We start from the raw sequence: 14287 nt of genomic DNA on the forward strand, positions 1-14287 counted from the left end.
GCGATGCAGGCGGCCCACCCTAGCCGGCGCGACCTGCCGGCACACGGGAACTCCAGTGGCCATCGCCAGAGCCGGCTAGCTGGGGGAGCGGGGGCGCCCTTTCTGGATTCGTTCGCCTTTGGGCTGGGCTCGGAGCCGGAGCGAGACAGGGGCGGGAGGGGCCGGGCCAGCGGGAGGAGGGCGGGGCTTTCCTTTGTCAGGGGATTTGCGCCGCGCAGCCGAGACTCGCACGGGTTCCGTTCCTCTCCTTGCGCCCTCTCCGGGGGCGGGGCAGGGCGTTCCCCTCTGGCCCCGGGGCGCGGTGGGCGTGGGCTGTGGGAGCCGAACGGCTGGCGCCCGGGGTCTCTCGCTCCGAATCCCTCAGAAGCCCCTCCTTCGGCGCCTCCGCCTCCAATCCTCTCCACCGCTCCCTCCTCTCTCGGGGTCGCTCCTCTCCCCGGCCCCGCCCCCGCCCTCGCCCTCCTCCCTGGGCTCTCCGCGTCGCGCGCTCCCTGGCTTCCAGGGGGCTGCCCGGGCGGGGCGGCGCAGCGCGGCGGCGCGGGGAAGGGGGAGGAGAGCCGCCCTCCAGCCGAGCACTTCCAGCGAGCGAGCGAGCGGGCCGCGCGGCGCGGGGGAGGAGGGCTTGCCCCCGCCCGGCCCGAGCGGAGCCTTTTGTTCCCAGCCAGAAGTTTGCATGCCGGGACCGTGACAGCTGCGGGCGGGGAGGACGGCGGGGCCGCGGGGCCAGCGGCGTGGTGGAGAATAGAGGCGGCTGCTTGTCATGCAGCCCACGGCGTGGCGGCTGCGGGCCGGGGACTGGCGGCGGCGGGGGAGGCGGCGCCCACAGCACTTGGGACTCAGCTGCCGGAGGGACAAACTAACTTCCTGAGCGCGGGACCTGAGGCCGGCGCGGCCGGGAGCCACCTGCAGCCTGCGGTGAGGCGACCCTGGCCCTCGGGGCGCGCGGCATGGCGCGGGGAAGCGGGCCGTGCTGAGCGAGCCCCTCCGACAGACCCGCGGCCGCTGCTGCCGCCGCCCGCCTTTCCGAAGGCCTGGCGCGGGGCTCCGCTCGCCCTGTTTTGCAGCTACAGCGCTGGGTTGGCCTGGGAGCCACAACAATGCCATGATGTTTTGGAGACAGGAAGCCCCAAGCTGGCCCCGAATGAAGGACTTCCTGTGTTTAAAGTTGCAGGAATATCCGCCGACCAGCCCAGTTCAAATGCAAACACCCCAGCTAGGGAGGACGAATGGCTAATTCAGACCAGCTGGACTCTCCAGGGCTGGAACTGAGGATAAAATGAAAGGAATTCTTAGGAGCTTGGGCCATACTTGAAGACTAGAGAGGCTGTGCCATTGTTACTAAAGGATACAATCGGCATAAATTTGCTGCTCCCAACTCTGCTTCGGTGAGAAGTGAGTGGAACTAGATACCGAAAAAGACTCGTCAATATCAGATGGTTTTTGTTGACTGTATTTGAAAGAGCAGTGCTCTTAAAAAAAAATTAAACCATAAGCCATACAAGGAATTAGTTTAAATTATATCGGCTGTCAACTATGAGGCTGCTAGCCTGTGAGGAAAAAACTGTTTGTCTTAGAGTTTCTCCCAGAATGGTTTCAAAACGGGACTTCCAGGCCTTTCTGGAGGGCAGATGCAATTGGTGGTTTGGGGTATGAACAGCTAAAAGGATTTATAACTTATGTAGAATGCATTTGGGGGGAACCTGTGAAAAATACTTTTGAAAGATTGATGGTTCATCTTGATTGAAAAAGGATGGGTAAGCCACTCAGCAGACCAGACTGTTTAAGGCGGAACCCCACCTGCCTGGGGAAAGGAGAGGAGGAGGATGGCTACATAGAGGACTGCTATGTTCCACAACGGTCTATATATGATACAATGAGGATAAATGAGCAAATTGACCAGGGGTCAAAGCTTAACCAGACTTCAAAAAGCACCATGGAAAAGATGGAAGGAAGTACTATATCTAGCAATGGTACATTAGGAGCAGCATCTAATGTTTTTGAATCTAGAGCACCAGAAGGTAAGAAGCTGGATGAGAGGATAATATTTGATGCACTAAAGCTAAGCAGTGATGTGCAGAAGTCAGCACCTGTGCCACCCAGAAGGCGGCCAAATGCAGAACGCAAAGACAATGTTAACAGGAGATCGTGGAAGTCCTTCATGCCACCCAACTTCCCCGAATTTGCAGAGAGGATAGAAGCTTCTCTCAGTGAGGTTTCAGAAGCTGGTGCTTCAAATCCTTCCTTGCAAGAGAAGAAGGAGTCCAGTTCTGCATTGACAGAAAGTTCTGGTCATTTGGACCACAGGGAACCTCAGTCAGAGTCAGTAACTCTGGAACATGTGTCCAAATCCATAGGTATTCCAGAGGTGCAAGATGTAAGAAACTTAAGTGGAGACTGCAAGGACTTTAGATTTCAGCAGCACAGTGCAAACCCTCCCCATGAATTCCAGCCTGTAGAATCAGAAGCTGCAGCAACAAGTGGTAACACAGATGTAATGCAGGAATCCAGATTCTCAAGTGCAACCTGGCCGAGGGCCACAAAAAGTTTAGCTAAGGGAGGCTTCAGTGAGAAGCAGCACCCCCTTGGGGACACAGCCTGCACTGTGGAAATGCCACCTCTCTCCCCTTGCCTGAGTGAAGAGCTGTTAGATCCAGAATTGCATGTTCTCATAACCCCCAGCCTGAGAGAGAAAACAGAGTCTGAGCTAAAGTTTGAGGAGGATGAGCGATGGATTATGATGGAGGCTGAGGGAGAGTGGGAGGAAGAGAAACTGTCAGACAGGGAAAAGACTTTTCTGATGGCAGATGAGAAGAACAGCCTGGCAGATATTTTTGAAGAAAGAGAACAAGCAAACACAGCAGTGGTGGAGGATGGATCCGATTGCTTAGCTGCTGTCTTGAGGACTTTTGGCCACCTATCTCTTGGTCAGATTTGTTGCCCTGATGACCCACAGCCAGCCAAGGACCAGTTGGCTACTGTTCCCAAGGGTATACCCCTGGATTGCGATTGTGTTCTTACAGGTGAGGATATTCTCGGTGAGGTGGCAAACAGAACTGCTCAGGGGTTAGAGGGACTTGTTTCAGATTCAGCATGTACTGTGGGTACTATTGATGCAGAACAGCTCTCTGACACAGATTCAGTGCAGATGTTTCTTGAACTTGAAAAGGAGTGTTTATGTGAAGAAGGAGTAACTCCTCTAGTTGAGCTACAGAATCAAACCTCTTCTGAAGGGCTGGCTGCATCCCAGGATGCAGAAAATTTACTTGTAATTAGTCATTTTTCAGGGGCTGCCTTAGAAAAGGAACAGCATTTAGGCCTTTTACATGTAAGGGCAAAAGATTATGATACTGGATTGGATTGTGGATATTTTAATACCCTGGATTCTTCTCAGGTGCCTAATGCTGTGGAACTTATTGCCCACGTTGATATCATGAGAGACACTTCCACTGTTAGCAAGGAGGAATGTGAAAAAGTGCCTTTTAGCCCCAGGACTGCAGAATTTAAGTCCAGACAGCCAGCTGATCTGGATTCACTGGAAAAGCTGGACCCAGGAGGACTGCTGAACTCTGATCACAGGGTTTCTCATGAAGAAAAATTATCAGGCTTCATTGCTTCTGAGCTGGCCAAAGACAATGGCAATTTGTCCCTGGGAGACTGCAGTCAAACTGAGAGGAATGGTGAGGAGTGCATTGAGAGGGTCACCTTCAGATTTGCTTTTAATCATGAACTAACAGATGTTACCTCAGGACATGAAGTAGAGGTGTTATATGAATCAAATTTACTAACAGATAAAATTCATTTGGAAAGTGGGAATGTAACTGTTAATCAAGAAAATAACAGTCTGACATCGATGGGAAATGTGGTCACTTGTGAATTGTCCGTGGAGAAAGTTTGTGATGAGGATAGTGAGGCAAAAGAGCTGGATTATCAAGCCACGCTTTTGGAGGATCGAGCTCCAGCACATTTCCACAGAAACTTCCCAGAGCAGGTCTTCCAGGATCTCCAGAGGATGTCCCCGGAGTCAGAGATTCTGAGTCTGCACCTGCTGGTTGGAGAACTGAGACTTAATCCAGATGGAGTGGAAACTGTGAATGATACAAAGCCTGAGCTGAATGTGGCATCATCAGAGGGAGGGGAGATGGAAAGGAGAGATTCAGATTCATTCCTAAATATTTTTCCAGAGAAACAAGTTACCAAGGCTGATAATACTGAACCAGTTTTAGAGGATTGGATACCCATCCTCCAGAGGCCTTCCCAGACTGCTGCAGTGCCCACTGTCGAAGATGCCCTAGATGCTGCACTGCCCAGCCCAGAGGAGGATACCTCAGTTACTGCAGTGCCTGCCCCAGAGGGAAGTGCTGTAGTTGCTGCTATAGTGCCCTTTCCACATGAGGACATCCTAGTTGCTTCAATAGTCTCCTTAGAGGAGGAGGATGTCACAGCTGCTGCAGTATCAGCCCCAGAGAGGGCTACTGTCCCAGCTGTTACAGTGTCTGTCCCTGAAGGGACTGCTGCAGTTGCTGCAGTGTCCTTCCCAGAGGAGACTGCTCCAGCTGTTGAAGCAGCCATCACACAGGAGGGTATGTCAGCTGTCGCAGAGTTCTCCCCAGAGTGGACTGCTCTAGCTATTGCAGTACCCATCACAGAGGAGGATAGTACACCAGAAGGGCCTGTCACCCCAGCTACCACAGTGCATGCTCCAGAGGAGCCTGATACTACAGCTGTTAGAGTGTCCACCCCAGAGGAGCCCACCTCCCCAGCTGCTGCAGTGCCCACCCCAGAGCTGCAGTTCCCACCCCAGAGGAATCTGCCTCCCTAGCTGCTGCAGTGCCCACCCCAGAGGAATCTGCCTCCGCAGCTGCTCCAGTGCCCACCCCAGAGGAATCTGCCTCCCCAGCTGCTGCAGTGCCCACCCCAGAGGAATCTGCTTCCCCTACAGCTGCAGTGCCCACCCCAGCAGAATCTGCTTCCCCTACAGCTGCAGTGCCCACTCCAGCAGAATCTGCCTCCTTTGCAGCTATGGTGGCCACCCCAGAGGAACCCACTTCCCCGGCAGCTTCATTGCCCACCCCTACAGCTATGGTGGCCACCCTAGAGGAACTCACTTCCCCGGAAGCTTCAATGCCCCCTTCTGAGGAGCCAGCCTCCCCAGCAGCTGCAGTGTCCAACCCAGAGGAGCCCGCCTCCCCAGCAGCAACAGTGCCCACCCTAGAGGAACCCACCTCCTCAGCAGCTGCAGTGCTCACCCCAGAGGAACTCACTTCCCCAGCAGCTTCAGTGCCCACCCCCGAGGAGCCTGCCTCCCCAGCAGCTGCAGTGTCCAACCTAGAGGAACCCACCTCAGCAGTGCCCACCCCAGAGGTGGCTGCCATCCCTGCTGCTTCAGTGCCCACCGCAGAGGTGCTTCCCATCCCTGCTGCTTCAGTGCCCACCCCAGAGGTGCCTGCCATCCCAGCTGCTGCAGTGCCTCCTATGGAGGAAGTTTCCCCCATTGGTGTGCCCTTCCTGGGAGTTTCTGCCCACACTGACTCAGTGCCTATTTCAGAAGAAGGAACTCCTGTTGTAGAGGAGGCTTCCTCCACTGGAATGTGGATCAAGGAGGACCTTGATTCCCTAGTATTTGGCATAAAAGAGGTGACCAGCACAGTGCTATATGGGGAAGTGCCTCTGGCTGCAACCACTGGATTAAATTCAGATGAGGTAATTGTCCATTTTGATTCTGGGAAGGGTCTAGAGAGTAAAGTGAGATTTGCAAGACCTAGTGGTGATGAGAAATGGCACAGATAGTTCTTTTGTTCTTTTTGGGTCTCCTGGGCTTATAATTTGTAGTCTTTCTGTTGAGTTTTTGGGGAAAATATACTTTAATTTTGTCTGGTGAAAAACTTTATAATTTCATGCTTCGTTTTCTATTCAGATAAGCCAATCCCAAGGAAAACAGGGATATAAACAGTTGTTGATTTACATTTTTAAAAAGATTATTAACAGGAAAGGGTGATTCTGCTTTTGAATTATACAGTGAGCATGTTCTTTCCTAAACCAAGAGACAGTTTATTCATTGGTGGTTTCAACATTTAGGTAGAGGCCAGAGTGTGAGCTTTGGAATGAGACCTGGGGTGCTTCCTAACCACTCTGGGAAAATTAGTTAGCTATTCTTGAGTTTCCTGTTTCTTCATTCGTTAAGGCATAACTCTGTGAGGATAAAATGAGATACATTTAAGGTACCAAGCGTATAAGATTAGCAATCACTGGCCATATCCTCCCCGTTCTTTTCAAATAGGTATGTTGGTTAGTTGAAAGAATTTACCAAAGCAGATTGGGGAGAAGCAATAAAGCTGAATGATTCAGAACTTCTAAATGCAAATGTGTGTTTCTGAAAACCAGAGCTAGGCATAATGTTTATGAAAAATAGAGATATTTTAGTCTTTGTCAAACTGCCTTTGTGTCCTTAAGCAAGTCATTTTCCTTTCCAGGACCTCTTGTTTCTTTATTATAAAACAAGAAAATTGGGCTAAATGTCCTCTTGGGTCTGTCTTGGCTCTAAGATTCCTTTTTTTTTTTTTTTTAGATGGAGTCTGGCTCTGTCGCCCATGCTGGAGTGCTAGAGTGCAGTGGTGCGATCTTGGCTCACTGCAGCCTCCACCTCCCGGGTTCACGCCATTCTCCTGCCTCAGCCTCCCGAGTAGCTGGGACTACAGGTGCCCAGTAATTTTTTGTATATATATATTTTTTTTTAGTAGAGATGGGTTTCACTGTGTTAGCCAGGATGGTCTCGATCTGACCTCGTGATCCGCCCACCTCGGCCTCCCGGAGTGCTGGGATTACAGGCGTGAGCCACTGCACCCAGCCGGCTCTAAGATTCTTAATGTTAGAGAACCGAATGTGTTAGGAAACAGTTGGAAACGATGTTCCACATCCTTGAGCACTCCTAATCCAAGGAATTTGAGATCAGCAGCTTTCCACAGTTAATTACCTAGGTTTGATTTGGTCAGTGGTAAGGAGTGCAGGAGTTAGAGGTTTAATCTGAACACAAGAGATGACTGAGTGAGAAGATTGTTTTGATTTTACGCACCCCTAGGACTCAAAATACTGCCTTCTTCATAGCAGGCATTTGCTGTTGACTGGCTGACTGAATGCATGAGTATCAGTTTCCTAGAGTATGGATGGATGCTACAAGAAAGATGGGTTTTCTCATTCACCTCATTGCAGAGCCTTTCAGGGCAGCCTTAAGTCAGCTAGAGCACCAGTTAAACATGCGGGTCCTGACAACAAAATCATTTTGATTGCATGCCATGAGCTCTTTAATTAAGAGGATTGATTAAGATAATCCGGCCTTGCTGAGTGGTGGTGGTTTTACCTTGAGCTTTACTAGTTATTTTGTCAGGTAGCATTCCATTAAATTAGGATGCGTTATCTTTGAGACTGATGGATTTTTGGTTCATTTTTCTAAGTTTTATTGAATTTGGAATGACACTGAGATCCCAATAACCTGTCCAAAGTGAAGACAGTAGGTCAGCAACAGAGCCGTTCTTGATAATACAGAATATTTCACCAGGCACAGTGGCTCACACCTCTAATCCTAACATTTGGGAAGCCAAGGGAAGAGGATTGCTTGAGGCCAGGAGTTCGAGAACAGCCTAGACAACATAGTAAGACCCCATCTCTGAGATAAGAAAAAAAAAATATCTCCAGTATAAAGCTTATGTAGCAGTAATCATGAAATACAAGGATTAAATTTATAGTGAAGCAATCAAATCTGCATAAAGGGGAAAAAATCATAGAAATCCTGTATCAGTCTCTGGAATCCTTGTTTCCTCATCTGCAAAATAAGTAGATGGCCACATAATCTCTAACTATCCTTCCAGCTAAAGGAGGTAATCCTTTTATGAAATATTGCCTGACGTAAATGACAGGAGAAGAAAATTGTAACCCAGCTGCAAAGTTGTCCATCTTTGAAGTGTGGTTACTTTGTGGAATATCTGGAAGTGAGCAAATGCCTATATCTGTGTACAGGAAAGGATAGATCTGAGCCTCAGCCAGGACTGTTAACCAACAAGAATGTAGAGAGGCTATTTTGAAAATATTGAAACAAAACAAATCATTATAGAGTTAACATGAGTATACAGGTTTGCTAAATTGGTGAAATATTATTTTAAAAGGTTTTTCCAAAATGGGAGATTATGAATTTTTTATTTCTTCCATTAAGAGGATTCCAAGAGGCAACTGAACCTGCCATTTTTATATATAAATACTTAGAACTCGACAAGTGATTTAGCATGAACTGAGGTCCTCTATGTCTGTATGTATATGTACAGGTGCAGACATGGATACATGGTTAAAATAGATATAAACTTTGTAATTGCGATAACAACAAAGTTTGGTAGAACTAAAATGCCAAAAACTTGTTTGCTTTTTCTGTAGTGGGATCTGAGGCCTACTGAGACCAATCTCTGGTTATGTAAATTCCCTACTTATTTATAGACTTCTTCAGTCTTAATCCGAGTCACTGGTTCAAAGGAAGAAAAAAACCTTTTGTATAAAATAAGGGTTCTATAAGATTACAATTTGCCAAGGAAGTCTTTTTAAGCAAAAATTGGAGAGCACCACAATTCCAGTTCGGTGATTGAATGCTCTGCTGATCGGCAGAATCTTCATTGGTTTTTTGCATTCCCTAACACGGTTTCTATACAAGGATTCATTCATTCAGGGAATAAAATTTTTTTTTTTTTTTTTTTTTTTTTTAGACAGAGTCTCACTCTGTTGCCCAGGCTGGAGTGCAGTGGCACAATCTTGGCTCACTGCAGCCTCTGCCTCCCAGGTTCAAGCAATTCTCCTGCCTCAGCCTCCGAAGTAGTTGGGATTACAGGAATGTGCCACCACACCCAGTTATTTATTTATTTATTTTTTGTATTTTTAGTAGAGACAGGGTTTCACCATGTTGGCCAGGCTGGTCTCAAACTCCTGACCTCAGGTGATCCGCCTGCCTCAGCATCCCAAAGTGCTGGGATTACAGGCATGAGCCACCACACCCGGCCTGAGTAAATATTATGGGTACCTACTCTGTGCCAGGTACTAGGCTCCTACAGTAAATAGAATTGACATGGTCCTTGCCCTTGTGGAGCTTATACTGAGTGGGGGAGGCAGATATTAAGAAAACCACAGATAAATATAAAATAAATACATAGTTAGAAATTTTGGCAAATTCTTTGAATAAAATGATGTCAATGGATTTGAAGACAATAGGGGGGATTGAAGATATATTTTGGAGGTAAAATCAACAAGATCTGATTGTGGCTTCTGTGTTGGGGCTGAGGGAGTTATCAAGGGTGACTTTTAGGTTCTGGTTTGTATAGTGGAGTGGATAGTATAAATTATTGATTTAGGGAAGAGGTAAGGGAAAGTGGGAGATACTGTTTCATCTTTGAACTGTTAGGCTTGGGATTGCCTGTGGTTCATTTTTTTTGCATGGAGATATTAAGAAAGCAGTTGGATATATAGGCTTGAAACTCAGAGAGACAAATTGAGAGTCATAAGCATTTATTGTGTTTAGTATTTAAACCCACAGAAATTGATGGAATTGCCTAGGAAGAGTATAGAAAAAGAAGAGAGTCCAGAACTGACGTCGTTCCCTTACTCCCACCCCCAAAGATCATTTAGAGATCTAGAAGAGGAGAAAGAGAACAAAGGACAACAGAAAAGAATTAGTCAGGATAAAACTGGAAAAATGCAATAACAAGGCTGGATGCCGTGGCTCATGCCTGTAATCCTAGCACTTTGGGAGGCTCAGGCAGGCAGATCACTTGAGGTCAGGAGTTCAAGACCAGCCTGGCCAACATGGTGAAACCCTGTCTCTACCAAAAAATACAAAATTAGCTGGGTGTGGTGGCGCATGCCTGTAGTCCCAGCTACTTGAGAGGCTGAGGTGGGAGAATCACTTGGACCTGGGAGGCAGAGGTTGCAGTGAGCTGAGATTATGTCACTGCACTCCAGCCTGGGCAACAGTGTGAGACCCTGTCTCAAAAAAAAAAAAAAAAAAAAAGGCAGTAACAAAGATAAAAGTGTTTTAAGGAGTTCTTTGGGAAATTTCCTATTTTGTGTCCTAGTTGCATCTTACAACCTTGCAACAATTTTTACTAGTGTACTTCTTTGGAAAATGTCTGCCAGTGCTGCTTAGTTAATAACATGACACAGTCCTATTTCACTAACAGTGTGTGAAATACTAAGGAGTAGGCATTTTAGTGTATCTGAAAGCACTGGTTTTGCAAAACAGCTTTATTTGGGAGTTGACAGAAGGAAGCAGGTGTTTTCAAATGTACATTCTTTAACGTTCTGTTCACTTATATTCAAAATAGATAATATTTAGAGGTGCTTTCATATATTTTTTAACTTATGAGAAATGATACAAATACCCATTGTCCCTGTCAATCCATAGAGTGAAAGTGAGAAATGAAGGAATAGCTAATGCTTCTATAGGACATGTCTGTAAACAAAGTAAATCCAGAAGTTTAAAGCAGCAGTAGCTCTTATTATAGATTGAACATCTAAAATGCGAAATGCTCCCAAGTCTGAAACTTTCTGAATGCTGGCATGATGCTCAAAAGACATGCTCATTGGAGATTTTAGATTTTCAGATTTGATATGCTCAACCAGTTAGTATTTAATGCAGATATTCCAAAATTGTAATAAATCTGAAATCAGAAACACTTCTGATCCCAAGCATTTTGGATAAGGGATATTCAGCTTGTATATGAAAGAGATTATTGAACTATTTAAATATAATTTTACTTTTCTTTCTTTTTTTGAGATGGAGTTTCTCTCTTGTTGCCCAGGCTGGAGTGCAGTGGCATGATCTCGGCTCACTGAAACCGCCACCTCCCAGGTTCAAGCAATTCTTGTGCCTCAGCCTCCCGAGTAGCTGGGACTACAGGCATGCGCCACCATGCCTGGCTAATTTGTGTGTGTGTGTGTGTGTTTGTGTGTGTTTAGTAGAGACGAGGTTTCGCCATGTTGCCCAGGCTGGTCTCAAACTCCTGAGCTCTGGTACTCTGTCTGCCTTGGCCTCCCAAAGTGCCAGGATTACAGACATGAGCCACTGTGCCTAGCCTATTTTACTTTTCTGTATCATTTAAAGTGCTGTCCAGTAGGACTTGCTGCCAAGATGGATTTATTCTCTATCGATGGTCCAATAGAGTAACCACTGGCCATCTGTGGCTTTGACTATGTGAAACGTGGCTAGTGGGTCTGAGGAACAGGATTTTAAATTTAATTTAAATGTCAATAGCTATATGTAGCTGCTGGCTGTCATGTTAGAAAGCACAGAAAGAATTTAAATGTCAGTTGTAGAGTGAGATAGGATTTGGTTATTGAGTAAAAGAGGGCCCTGTAACGTGGACTTGACATCTTCCCTCCATACCTTGGCTTTCTGCCTTCTTTGCCTTTTCATTCCTTCACCTTCACCACCATCATTTTATTGTACCAAAAGCACCTTTAAACTTGGGATGTTTTTCCCGCCTCTATCTGATTTTTCTTCAGCAGAAACATCTTTAATGCTACAAAATGGAATTATAGCAGTTGTTTTTTCTGAGAACCATGTTGTTGGAGAAATAGTCATTTTAACTGAGCTGCTTTGTAATGTTGCCTAAGAAAATATGGTATAATCAAATTATAGTAAAAAATGAAGTGCACTCATAATTACTTTTATAACCTTCCTTTTTCAGTGTTGCCTGGGGCTTTCCCTCCCTGGTAATCTTAGCCAGCCATAGACCATTCTTTCTAGAATCAGTTTCCTAATCCTAGTGTGGTCTGTAGTCTCATATTGACCAAAATTGGTCTTACTCAAACTTATCATTTTCTTTTATATTTATTTTTGTCCTCTTCCGTTTTCTGTCATCCTCTGGCCTTAATTGACTCACCTGGCTCATGGAAGAAAAAGGAAGGGAAATAAATCCAGGCTAGTGAAATATGGCTGGTTCTATCCCTCTGATAACTGAGAGAAACCCAATTTTTTTTTTTTTTTTTTTTTTTTGAGATGGAGTCTTGCTCTGATGCCCATGCTGGAGTGCAGTGGTGCGATCTCGGTTCACTGCAAGCTCTACCTCCCGGGTTCACTCCATTCTCCTGCCTCAGCCTCCCGAGTAGCTGGGACTACAGGTGCCCGCCACCATGCCCGGCTAATTTTTTGTATTTTTAGTAGAGACAGGGTTTCACCATGTTAGCCAGGATGGTCTCGATCTCCTGACCTCGTGATCTGCCCACCTCGGCCTCCCAAAGTGCTGAGATTACAGGCATGAGCCACCGCGCCCAGCCCCTTCATACTCTTAATGTGGCAGAAGTACCATTCTCTTCTGACCCGTTTTGTTTCCTTTTAGACATGTCTAAATCATAATGGAGCTTAACTGTAGTAGAGCAAAGTATACACTTTGCTTGTTACACCAGTTCACATTGTTTTAAAATTCTGTTGCACCATGGTAAACATGGATAATACAGTATCATTTTTGAGCAGTTTTTTAAATGTAAATCTGTATCTTATTCAGAGTGTGTGTCTGAAGTTATTAAGGACATTTCCCAACATTACTGGCCCATTTCCCTTTGTAATGAGAGGAATTCTGCTTCAAGATTATTGCTGTGTGTGATCTGTGGCTCTTGATCAGAATGAAGTTAAATGGCCACGGGGGGATTAAGCTATGAGGTTGGTATTTTTCACACTGTTAATATGTTTTGACTAATTGAGTTATTAGTCCTAGTCAGAGAAGAGCATTTCTTATTAGTGGTCAGTTAAGGCTATTCCCCAAGGGATATTTCATGTTAAATACTAGTCATTTGGTGTTATTCTATTCTTCTCTTTTAGGATTCATATACATTGCACTTACTTGTATAGCATTTCGAAGTTGATGCTTTTCTATTCTCCATGGCTTTTTGCATTGAAAATTAAGCAACAGGACAGGTGCAGTGGCTCACGCTTGTAATCCCAGCACTTTGGGAGGCCGAGGGGGGCAGATCATGAGGTCAGGAGATCGAGACCATCCTGGCTAACACGGTGAAACCCCGTCTCCACTAAAAATACAAAAAATTAGCTGGGCATGGTGGCGGGCGCCTATAGTCCCAGCTACTCGGAAGTCTGAGGCAGGAGAGTGACATGAACCCGAGAGGCGGAGCTTGCAGTGAGCCGAGATCATGCTACTGCACTCCAGCCTGGGTGACAGAGCGAGACTCTGTCTCCAAAAAAAACAAACAAAAAAATTAAGCAACAGATATAAAAAAAAAGAACAAAGGAAAGAGTCATTGGGTTAAAGACCTAAGTAGTGTCATAACTCTGTAATTACATGTCCATAGGAGAATGTATTGAAATACAAAACCACATGTTTTCTTGATGCTTCACGTGCAAATGCTTGTTCTTTCTTTTTATTCCTGGTCGTCTTTCATTAAGTCATAAATGCCCCAAGAATAACCAGTCTGTGTGTGGTATAGAGAGTCTAATAGCCTTTGTATTAAATCTTCTTTGGATTGCAATTATCTAGATGTTTCAGAAAGAACAAGTGGATCCTCTTCAGATGAAATTGCAGCAGGTGAATGGACTTGGCCAGGGATTAATTCAGAGTGCAGGAAAAGACTGTGACGTGCAGGGTTTAGAACATGACATGGAAGAGATCAACACTCGATGGAATACATTGAATAAAAAGGTGAGTGACAATGGGGTAACAAGCGTACTGGAAACAGAAGGCATAGAAAAGAGACATCTGAATCTAAGGTTTCCCGAAACCTGAATGGAAATAAAAATTTAGCAGTTGCAATCTATAATTACTAAAAGAGGTCAGTAGTAATTTGAAAACTACTTTCTCCATTCTCATGATGAACCTACCTGTTCATGATACAGGTCGCACAAAGAATTGCACAGCTACAGGAGGCTTTGTTGCATTGTGGGAAGTTTCAAGATGCCTTGGAGCCATTGCTCAGCTGGTTGGCAGATACTGAGGAGCTCATAGCCAATCAGAAACCTCCATCTGCTGAGTATAAAGTGGTGAAAGCACAGATCCAAGAACAGAAGGTCAGTGAGAATGTTGGGACAGTGAACTGTAACAGCCGTAGGGAGTGGTAGACAACACATTTGCTTATAGTTTAAGAAGCAGTTCAGGAGTTTTAGTAGAATCCTAACCTACTTTGTGTCGTCCTGAAAAGAAAGGTGGAAATTAATTTTCATTATCTTACTTAAATCTACTGGTTTACTGTGGCATATATTAGACTGAATAATTTTACCTGTTCATGTATCCTATTTCAGTGTTCATCCACAATT

General features: G+C 45.7%; 2 protein-coding genes across 34 annotated transcripts in view; both read left to right on the forward strand.

The window, feature by feature from the left end:
• The window catches only part of LOC116472985 (microtubule-actin cross-linking factor 1, isoforms 1/2/3/4/5), a 404777-nt gene that overhangs the window by 326106 nt on the left and 64384 nt on the right, over nucleotides 1-14287 (forward strand). For all 33 annotated transcript variants that reach the window (XM_058441923.1, XM_058441919.1, XM_058441922.1 and 30 more), the window contains 2 exons: nucleotides 13515-13676; nucleotides 13871-14041. In XM_058441923.1, coding sequence (XP_058297906.1) covers nucleotides 13515-13676; nucleotides 13871-14041 — 333 coding nt within the window. The remainder of the gene's footprint in view (nucleotides 1-13514; nucleotides 13677-13870; nucleotides 14042-14287) is intronic.
• LOC116473875 (microtubule-actin cross-linking factor 1, isoforms 6/7) lies at nucleotides 743-4949 on the forward strand. Its single transcript, XM_032162548.2, has one exon. It carries the CDS (start codon nucleotides 1751-1753, stop codon nucleotides 4817-4819), a length of 3069 nt encoding a protein of 1022 aa, XP_032018439.1. The 5' UTR covers nucleotides 743-1750; the 3' UTR covers nucleotides 4820-4949.

This window comes from Hylobates moloch, unplaced genomic scaffold (genome assembly GCF_009828535.3).
Source record: "Hylobates moloch isolate HMO894 unplaced genomic scaffold, HMol_V3 SCAFFOLD_8, whole genome shotgun sequence".
Taxonomy (NCBI): Eukaryota; Metazoa; Chordata; class Mammalia; order Primates; family Hylobatidae; genus Hylobates; species Hylobates moloch.